This window comes from Curcuma longa, unplaced genomic scaffold (assembly GCF_044706935.1).
Source record: "Curcuma longa cultivar G26 ecotype Majalengka, Jawa Barat unplaced genomic scaffold, ITB_CL_G26_1.1 contig_19271, whole genome shotgun sequence".
Taxonomy (NCBI): domain Eukaryota; kingdom Viridiplantae; phylum Streptophyta; class Magnoliopsida; order Zingiberales; family Zingiberaceae; genus Curcuma; species Curcuma longa.
The window spans coordinates 1-11,513 of record NW_027431052.1 but is presented as its reverse complement, the minus strand read 5'-3'; the positions used below and the strand labels follow the sequence as shown (position 1 = coordinate 11,513).

The 11,513-nt window shown below is 36.2% G+C and overlaps 1 protein-coding gene across 1 annotated transcript; it reads right to left on the bottom strand.

Moving 5' to 3' along the window:
• Positions 1-217: 217 nt before the first annotated feature.
• On the bottom strand, positions 218-1,854 carry LOC141817075 (cysteine-rich receptor-like protein kinase 10). Its single transcript, XM_074704763.1, is given in 7 exon segments — positions 218-458; positions 585-741; positions 820-1,016; positions 1,019-1,059; positions 1,162-1,372; positions 1,458-1,625; positions 1,672-1,854. Coding segments are annotated over 7 exon segments (963 nt in total). The 3' UTR covers positions 218-452.
• Positions 1,855-11,513: the final 9,659 nt, after the last annotated feature.

Genomic DNA, 11,513 nt, shown 5'->3' with positions numbered 1-11,513 from the left:
TAGTCCTTGATCATGGAGTAGATATATGAAGACAAGTGCGTATATGAAGGCAGAAGATCTAATACGAGATCAAACACAAGTATACCACCATTCTAGTTTCATAGGCAATGTTATTCCTTCAAATTAAACTGATATATACTATAGGATTTGAAGAAGATAATTCATCTCCCTTCGATGGTGCTCATGGTCAATTCTGGTGCTCGGGAATACGGTATTGGCATCAGTGTTGGTGAATCTGTTCTGGAGGTATATGCAGGTTGCTGAGGCAATGGTAAAACTGGGTTCTTGTTCATCAGTATTATTGCGATAGCATCCATTGTTGGTCGGTCGGTGGACCTATCTTGAACACATAATAGGTCGAGTTGAATGCATTTCTCCACTTCAGAAACGGGGAATGAATCGATCAGTTGTGGATCTACCAGTTCGCAACATCTTCCTTCCGCCCAAAGATGTCATGCCTACGAGATCTCAATATATGAATAACAAATGATTTGAAGTATATTTGGAATGGTTCTTTTATCATCTCATTAGTCATCACAATCAGGTTAAAGAATATGAATAGGTGGGAGGGATGATCTCCTTACGTATCCAAGAAGACTGAATGATGAATCATTCATCGAGTATGAGCTGCCGGAGTTTCTTTTATCAGAAATGATCTCGAGCAGAATCAACCCGAAGCTATATACATCAGACTTTTCAGAAAAACGACCATGCAAGCCATATTCTGGGGTCATGTAACCGCTGTTATATAACAAAGTTATCAAGAAACACACAAAACATAAGATATGAATTGAGTTGATAAAAGATGATAATACTTACTATGTGCCTACTAATCTCCTTGTGTTTTGTTCCAGATGACTTTCTTCGAATATCCTTGCCAAACCAAAATCTGAAATTTTGGGATTCATATTCTCATCCAGTAGGATGTTGCTCGTCTTCAAATCTCTATGAATGATGCGTAGTCTTGAATAGCGATGGAGGTAAACAAGTCCTTGAGCAATGCCTTGTATTATATACAAAATCTCTTATGCCAATCTAATTGCGCTGAAAGGTTTGAATCTGAAAAAACATATATATGTATCTTAATTAATCAAGAAGATCAGATACATGGAACTCATGAAATTGAATCAAATGAGTGAGAAATATGGTAAGATGACTAACCGAATAAGTATTTATCCAAACTTTTGTTGGGCATATATTCATAGATGAGTAGTTTCTCATTTCCATGAATGCACCAACCTAAAAGCTTGACAAGGTTAGTATGTTGAAGTCTGGCAATTAGCTTAACTTCATTTTCCAACTCATCAAAGCCTTGTTTTGAGTTCTCAGAGAGTCTCTTCACAGCTATATACTGACCATCTTCTAGTCTTCCCTGCAATAGATATGTGGTTTTGTTTCGAATAAGATCGCATAATTAAAGCTTAACAAAGGAGAAGTTGTTTGTTCTTAGTTCTTACCTTGTAGACTGAACCAAAACCACCTTCACCGAGCTTGTTTGTAACCGCAAAGTCATCTGTTGCCATACGAATACTGAAAAAATCAACCAGGGGGAGCATTAATGACTTCCTCATCAGATCCAATAGTGGCAGGAGCTCTTGACTGGCGCGATGATCTTCTTGCTTTTCCTGCATTCGAGTAGACGACCTTATTGCTAGTAAATCTTCTCCAAACGAGGATGATGGCGGCGCACGTGAGAGCGAGGAATCCGGCGGATCCAGCAGTAACTGTATCAGAAGAGAATCTATCGATCGTCAACAAAAACCAGACATTGTTGGTTATTTTGGCTCTATTGGCCATGGAGCAACCAACTCCATGTTGTGGTCCATGATTTGGAACCGCCACCCATGACTCCATGCCTCTATATATTCCTCTCCAATAACTTATGATGGAAGAGTTTTTTGGAGATTTTGTAAGCTACGAACTGGTCCCTGGTTTTGGCTCTGCTTGTTTCTTCTTCGAGAGGAAAATACACCATCGCAGTTGTGTGGAGCAAAGGCCAGAAGAACAGATCATTAGCCTGGTAATCGACGAAACTTGATGGCAGGAGGTAAAACTCGATCTTATTTCCGCTGCATTTGCTTTGCTATTAGATGCCTCATGTTGTTTTAGATTCTAACATTTGGTATCAGAGCAATTAATACCTCTGCCTCAATTTTTCTGGACGAATCTGTTCAAAATGCTTTTGTTTTCGTTTACAAAACGAAGAACAGAAATAATCTTGGCTGAATCTGTTTAATGCTTGTTTACAAAACAAAGAACAGAATTAAAATTGTTTTCCAACTTATCTGTTCTTCACGATTATCTGTTTTGGCCCCCTGTTCTCTGTTTTGGCCGACCCAAGCGGCAGCGCCTGCGATTTTTCTGTTCCGCAAGACCAGTGTTGTTTTGGTCAAGAAGGCAGCACTGATATGTGTGCACAGGCGCTGCTATTTTGGCCAGTCCGTGACGCCGGCGAGGCTGGCAAGAAGCGGGCGGCTGGTGTCGGCGGAAGTGAGCCCATGGAGTCGTCTTCGTGACGGATGAACCGATCGTTGAGCCCTGGCGCCGGCGAACCTGATGCGGCAGCCGCTTCATTTTGGCACGGCAGCAACCTTGTCTTCGGCAAAGCAAGGGTACAGGCCCAAGGCCGGCATGGCAGGCGTCGCCAGCAAGGCTGGGCGCCGGCGAGGCTGTGCGTGGGCAGCCGGCAGGGCAGACGCCGGCGAAGCTTGTGCAGGCGGCGTGCAGGCGCTGTGTGCAGGCGCTGTGCAGGCGGCGTGCAAGCGGCAGAAGGAGAAGGGAACACGGGGATTGGGAAAGTGGAAACGGAACAGAGACGTGTAGGGGTTTTTAATTTTAATCAGATTTTAATTTTATTAATAAAAAAAAAATATAAAATATTATATTTAAGCGGCAGTAGTTGTGGCCACTCGGCCGAGAAAGAAAATTGGGGCGCTGACATTGGAATTGAAATTGAGCGGCCCAATTAATTAAAATGGGTTGATTTTTGAATTAATTAGAATTGAAATTTCAATTAATGGGCAAATAAAATGTGCTTAAAGCACAGTAACGGTTAAAAAGAGAAAATAATAATAATAATATATATGAAATAATAATGATTAATTATTATTATTATTATTATTATTATTTTGGGTTAACTTGTGCAATTAATTATGTTTATTGTAACTCAATTAATTAGAATTTATTGTAAGTCTAATTAATAAAATTGAGTTAGAATATTGGAATCATTCCAATTAAAATTATTGCATAAAGTTTGTCAATAATTTTTAACTTGAATATTTCAAGTTTTGATCCTAATAATTTTAATTTAAGGAGTAGCCACAGCATCCTTAGAAAATTAAAATTATATTTCGTTATGGGATCATATTGAAATAATTAATTATTAAAATATGATAAATTTTATCCCACAGGAAAATTTATTATATTTTATATGATTAATTAGGATAAAATATCAATTTATGTTTTCTAATTTACCCACAGGGATTAGAAATTAAGGGCATAATTTGATGATTTTATCATATTGTTATATGAATCTAATTGAATTAATGCTTCAACCCACAGGTAAGTTTTATGTCAGTAGATTCATAATTTAGACATATTTTACATTGGTAGATATGTCATGTTGTTTAATTAGCTTCAAATTTTGTAACATGAGTATGGTTATTTATTTTTGTAGTTTGTCAGCCTGTTAATTTCTCTGATATGATATGTGATGTTCCTGAGCTCCGAGGGGACAATTATAAAATCTGGAAGGAGAGAACTCTCCTTCATCTAGGGTGCAAGGACATTGATTACGCCATAAGGAAGGATGAACCGCCTCCTGAAAATGTTGCTCTTTATGAAAAATGGGAGCGATCTAATCGCCTCTCAATAATGTTCATAAAGACCAAAATTTCAGATGGCATCAGGGGTTCCCTTGAGCATTATGACAATGTTCGTGACTTGTTGAAGGCCATAGATGATCAATTTGTGTCTTCAGACAAGGCTTTAGCAAGCACCTTAATTCACCAGTTCTCATCCATGAAGCTAAGTGGGATACGCGGTGTACGTGACCACATTATGAGGATGAGAGACATTGCGGCTCAATTGAAGAGACTTGAGGTTGAAATGTCTGACTCTTTCCTAGTGCATTACATTCTCAACACTTTACCACCGCAATATGCCCCATTTAAAATCTCTTATAACACACATAAAGAGAAATGGTCAATTAATGAACTTATGACCATGTGTGTTCAAGAGGAGGGTAGACTTGCAATGGAAGAGGGTGAGAAGGTGAATTTCACTACACCTGGAAAGAAGAAGATATTTCAAGCCAAGAACAAGGGCAAGATTCCTGCCAAAGGGGACATTCAGAAAAGTTCCAAATGTTTCTTCTGCAAGAAGAAAGGGCATTTGAGGAAAGATTGCACCAAGTTCAAACAGTGGCTTGATAAGAAAGGTACTCAACTCTCTTTTGTCTGTTATGAATCTAACATGATTGATGTTACTCATGACACATGGTGGATTGACTCTGGTTCTTCAATCCATGTTACCAACTCCTTGCAGGGCTTGCAAGACCTGCGGAAACCAGTGGGAAGTGAGTGTTACATTTATTCTGGAAACAAAATGTCCTCACATGTGGAAGCCATTGGCATTTGCAAGCTTATTTTAGATAGTGGTTTTATTTTAAGTTTGGAAAAGACATTTTATATTCCTGGTTTTGCTAGGAATTTAATTTCAGTTTCAAGACTTGTATCTGTTGGATATTCCTTTAATTTTTCAAATTCATCTTTCAGTATTTCTAATGGATCTGAAATTATTGGATGTGGTACATTGTCTGATGGTCTTTTCCGTCTTAATTTAGAAAATGATAATCACTATTCTTCTATGCATGTTGGGGTTAAACGATGTGTCATTAATGAGAGTTCCTCTAATTTGTGGCATAGGAGATTGGGACATATCTCCATTGATAGAATTAAGAGGTTGGTACATGATGGAGTACTTAGTGCTCTTGATTGGACCGACTTTAGTACTTGTATAGACTGCATTAAAGGTAAGCAGACTAACAAGTCAAAGAAAAATGCCAAGAGAAGTTCTCAATTGTTAGAAATAATTCATACAGATATTTGTAGTCCTGATATAGAATCATACCGTGATAAGTACTTCATCTCCTTTATTGATGATTATTCTCGTTACATGTATCTCTACTTATTAAACAGCAAAAGTGAAGCACTTGATGCTTTCAAAACTTTTAAGGCTGAAGTAGAGAAACAATGTGACAAACAAATTAAGATCGTAAGATCTGATAGAGGAGGAGAATACTATGGTAGATACACTGAGAGTGGACAAGCTACCGGTCCATTTGCAAAGTTTCTTCAAGATTGTGGGATTGTTGCCCAATACACCTTACCTGGTTCTCCAGATCAAAATGGTGTAGCTGAGAGAAGAAACCGAACTTTAATGGACATGGTCAGGAGCATGCTTGCTAGCTCCAAACTTCCTAGGTCCTTATGGACTGAAGCCTTAAAGACGGCAGCGTACATATTAAACCGAGTTCCAACCAAAGCTGTCCAAAAGACACCTTTTGAATTGTTTAAAGGTTGGAAACCGAGTTTGCGACATCTACGCGTTTGGGGTTGCCCAGCCGAGGTGAGGATTTACAATCCACATGAAAGGAAGTTGGACCCGAGGACCTTAAGTGCATATTTTGTTGGTTATGCCGAAAGATCCAAAGGATATAGATTTTATTGTCATTCTCATAGCACTAGGTTTGTGGAATCAAGAAATGCCAAATTTCTTGAAAATGATTTAATCAGTGGGAGCGATCGTTTTCAAGACCCTGGTCTTGGGAAAGATCATCAAGATGCTCAATGCTCCACTTCAACCAGTGGACCAATTGTTATAGTTCAGAATGCGCCTTGTGTTCATGCGCATATTGAGCAACAGGTCCAAGAGGTTCCACAAACTACTGATCCAACTCCAGTAGATACTGAGGTTCAGCAAATACCTGAAATTGTTGAACAACCTGTTGAACAACATGATCCTACTACTCAGGAGAGTGTTGAGGCAACATTGAGAAGATCTACTAGGAGTAAGAGATCAGCAATTTCTGATGATTATGTTGTGTATCTACAAGAATGTGACTACAATGTTGGAGCCGAAAATGATCCTGAAACGTTTTCACAAGCCATGAGTTCTAATGTATCTGACTTATGGTACAAAGCCATGAAAGAAGAAATGGATTCTATGGCATCTAACAAAGTCTGGGATCTTGTCAAGTTGCCTAATGGTGTAAAAGCCATTGGTTGTAAATGGGTTTTTAAAACTAAGAAAGACTCAAAAGGCAACATTGAGAGACATAAGGCTAGACTTGTTGCCAAAGGGTTTACTCAGAGGGAAGGGATAGACTATACGGATACCTTTTCTCCTGTATCTAAGAAAGACTCATTCCGTATAATCATGGCATTGGTAGCTCATTTTGATTTGGAGCTACATCAAATGGATGTGAAAACAGCATTTCTTAATGGTGATCTAGAGGAAGAGGTTTACATGAAACAACCAGAAGGATTTTCCTCTAGTAATGGTGAGAATTTAGTTTGTAAGCTGAATAAGTCCATATATGGGTTAAAACAAGCCTCTCGTCAATGGTATTTGAAATTTCATGATGTTATTACTTCATTTGGTTTTGAAGAAAATATCATGGATGTTTGTATATACCAGAAGGTCAGTGGGAGCAAGATTTGCTTTCTTGTGCTATATGTGGATGATATTTTGCTGGCAACTAATGATAAGGGTTTGCTATATGAGGTGAAACAATTTCTCTCAAAGAGCTTTGATATGAAGGATATGGGTAATGCATCTTATGTCATTGGCATAAAGATCCATAGAGATAGATCTAGAGGCATTTTAGGTTTGTCTCAAGAGACCTATATCAACAAAGTTCTAGAGAGGTTTCGAATGAAGGATTGTTCACCAAGTGTAGCACCCATTGTGAAAGGTGATAGATTCAATTTGAATCAATGTCCTAAAAATGAGCTCGAACGGGAACAAATGAAAACCATTCCATATGCTTCAGCTGTTGGAAGCCTTATGTATGCTCAGGTCTGTACTAGGCCTGACATTGCATTTGTTGTTGGAATGCTTGGGAGATATCAGAGTAATCCAGGTGTTGACCACTGGCGGGCTGCAAAGAAGGTTATGAGATACCTTCAAGGAACCAAGGATTACATGCTCATGTATAGACGGACTGAGAAGTTGGAAGTCATTGGATACAGTGATGCAGACTTTGCTGGCTGTATTGATTCACGTAAATCAACATCTGGTTACGTGTTTATGTTAGCCGATGGGGCTGTGTCATGGAAAAGTGCCAAGCAGACCTTGACTGCTACTTCCACTATGGAGGCTGAGTTCGTCTCTTGTTTTGAAGCAACCTCGCATGGTGTATGGTTGAAGAGTTTCATATCTGGGCTTAGAGTTGTGGACTCTATTTCAAAGCCTCTGACATTGTATTGTGATAATTCAGCTGCTGTATTTATGGCTAAGAACCATAGAAGTGGTAGTCGTAGTAAACATATCGACATCAAGTACTTAGCCATAAGAGAGCGTGTTAAAGAAAAGAAAGTGGTTATTGAACACATTAGCACTGAATTGATGATCGCGGATCCTCTGACTAAGGGCATGCCACCAAAGGGTTTCAAGGATCATGTAGCGCGAATGGGACTTGGTTCCATAATGTAATATTTCTTTAATGAAACTCTTATTCAGTTTAGATATTTCTCCTTTTGAATTGTATATATACTTATTGTTTTGAGAAATATCATTATGTTTGGACCACAAATAAACATATGGTTTATTTTTAATTGTTTGGAGTTGACATTGAGAAGTGTAACATATTGTGATACATGGAAGATAATACTCATATTTAGAGGAACTGTCGCCATGATCCATATGTTATTGTCGTCATATGGTGGATATACATAGACCAAGTGGGAGAATGTTGGTTATTTTGGCTCTATTGGCCATGGAGCAACCACGACTCCATGTTGTGGTCCATGATTTGGAACTGCCACCCCATGACTCCATGCCTCTATATATCCTTTCCAATAACTTATGATGGAAGAGTTTTTTGGAGAGTTTGTATGCTACGAACTGGTCCCTGGTTTTGGCTCTGCTTGTTTCTTCTTCGTGAAGAAAAATACACCATCGCATCTTGTGTGGAGCAAAGGGCCAGAAGAACAGATCATTAAGCCGACGAACTTGATGGCAGGAGGTAAAACTCGATCTTATTTCCGCTGCACCAGAGTTAATCTTATGGACTATTATTGAAGGTGATTGATTTAATCTCATAAAATTTTTTCATCCGTCATTAATGTATAAATCAGGAAATATACATAGCGGTCCAGATGTTTAGTATCTTTTCTATTTGAAAAATATATATAAATAAGCTATAATTAGAGATAAAATCATGGATATCTGACTAATAATTTGGATATCCTACTGCCACATCGTATCCTGAGGATCGACTTCTGCAAGAAAAGGTGGAATCTGTCATTTTAACGGTCTCACACGGTCGGCCCTACGATCATTTGTGAGGAGGTAAATCAAGAAACTGTAGTTGATAACGATGCAGGAGGATATTATCTGACTTCACCAGGATTTGAACTCTTGTCTTCTTCTGTAAATCTGTTACGTTGTAACTAACTCAACTATGGAGCGTATCCTGAGGACAGACGAAGTGCAGAGAGATCGGACGGGAGAGAGAAAGGATTGAGTTTGACTTTGACTATCATTGTCGCTTTTCGGATTTGGAAACCGTTGGGAGATCTCAGCGTGTTGACCGGAGCATTGTATCATTAACTGAAGTATGATGTTTTTTTTCAACCCTTTACTCTTTTTTTTATTATCGTTATTTTAAAAACTTATTAAAAGAATGTTTGTAACAATTGTATCACATTTAATATAATATAACGCAATTTTAGATGAAACTAATTCTTGTTGTAGTATTATAATATAAAATAACTTTGATTTACTCAATACATTCATCCGGACTCATAGAGTCTTCCCACTTCATTTATTCAAATCATCTAACACATCCTGTAATCTTCTTTTGTCTATCTAATTTATGTGTTTCGTATAATCTATTGTATATCTCAAATTTCTAGGTCAATAGAAAATTTATAGATCATCCTTAATTATTCATATCATCAAAAAAAATTCCTATTTTAAAAATTATAGTTTGAATCAAAACTATACTATTTTAAAATTATTTTACTCAAAGTTATATCAGTTAAGAAAACTTTAAACTTTGACTAAAGATGCATCATCCTAAAGTCGTGTTTTTTCTTCTATACTAAAGATGGATTAACTGCATTCATTGTGTCATAAATCATTGATTTCATCACATTTTTATTAGACATTGATTCCCCTAAATCAGTTATGTCAAATTAAGAAACAGCCAATGTTTCAATTAGATCATACATCATACACATAAGGCTCCTTATAATAGTACCAATTGTAAGTTTAAAACAAAATCATTTATATATATATATATATATATAAATATATAGAGGGACGGAGCCACATTAGGCCAGTCCTGAGCTATAGCCCACCTCAATTTTCTAAATTATCATTACCTATATAAATTTTATTAAGTATTAATTTTTTTATAAAATAAATAAATAAATAAACCAAGTCATCAAACACAAAGTGAATGTGTTAATTTAAAATCGGATTGGGATCAGACAAAATTCATCGAGTAGGTGCAAATATAAGGAATATGTTGATCCAAACCAAATTGATTGGTCTATTTTGGTCAAATTATGATCGAATCAAGTTTAATTGAATTAAATGAATCGATTTAAAATAAGTTAAAGAATTTTTAAAAATTATTTTCTCTTCCCTTTTCTTTTTATTCTCTTTCACCTACGTAGCTCTTAGCTTACACTACCTCACGCCCAAGTCTCAACGCATTGACTTTCTCTTTCCTTCTCTTTATTTTTTTCTTTCTAATAGTAACTTAGTTATTTTTCTTTCCTCTTCAATCAGAGCCATTTTTGTTTTACTTTTTTCTTATCGTGGGAACTAGTTGAAATCGTCGACAAAAAAAGAAAGACTTCTATTTTTTTTCATTTCATTCTTATAGTTATTTTGTTGAATAGTATAATCTAATGTAATTTTTTATTATATATTTTAATTTATTATATTTTTTGATAATAATATATAATATATCATATTAAGTTCAAACCCCCCCCCCCCAAACTCTAATTTCTAGATTCGTTCCTATATATATATATATATATATATATATATATATATACTTTCACGGTATCCTTATCACAGAAAATTTTATTTCTACATTTGTAATGATTACATGGACAACATTACTCTGAACCATTCATGCATTTTGGATGACTCTTAGCAAAGTTGATAAACTCTTCAACTCCAACATAAAATTCAACTCAGATAAATTCATTGTCTAATATATTATACATCCAAGCTTTATTCATATATATTGTAATCTTTTGCAAAAATAAATTTACAAGTATTTTAAACAAATTCTAAAGCACTTAGAATTGGTGTTAGTACTTCATTACGATCAATAAAGTACGATATCGCAGCCAACCAAGTTACTATATGGTCAAGTTATATTAAATTTATTACATAACTAGAACATACATGATGTATATTTTGTTGTCGACAAGGTTAATGTTATTCTATTTGTGTTAATGTTGTAAGTCTATCAAATAATAGTTAATATTAATATTTTTAAATTTGTAAGTCCTCTAAATTTATAAGTCCAATAAATTTGTATATCAAATAAATTTTTAATTCCAACAAATAATACTTATTATAATGTTGGTTGCATTATAATAATGAAAGAATTTTACTATTCTATAAAATTTAATGATGAAAGGATTGATTAGGTTGTATGGAAAGGACGACCTCGTGGTTTTCAAGTTATTTTAAACATAAGTTCTACTTTGGCATCATATACTAAGAATCATATATCAATCATATATTTTAAAATCAACAAAAAAAACTCTATAACATCATTACAATTATTTAGTGTCAATACAAAACATCTAATGTTCATATAATAATCTAGTATCAATACAAACGATAAAGAAATATATAATATAAATGACAAAAAAATATCACTTACAATACTAATAAAAGAATAAGGTCGGAGTATCTGGAACGACGTCCGGACAACTGCGAAAAGAGGAATTACATATTAAAACAAACACAAGTAGATTACGTCATAAAAACCCTAAACCTTACAATCCTATTAAACAAGCACAAATGACATGTTCAGGTCAAGCCTGACAACGACGATCTCACCCAAGCCTAGCCTAATGTCGTTGAGCTCGACTAGGCCTGCATAGATACTAGCAAACTCGGCCAAGCTTAGCTCGACGCCGACCATCTTAGTCAGGCTTGAACAGATGCCAACGAACTCGGTCAGGTCGAGATCGACCCCGGCTAGCTCAGGCAGACCGCCCTTGATACCTTCGAGCTCAGACAGGTCGACCCTG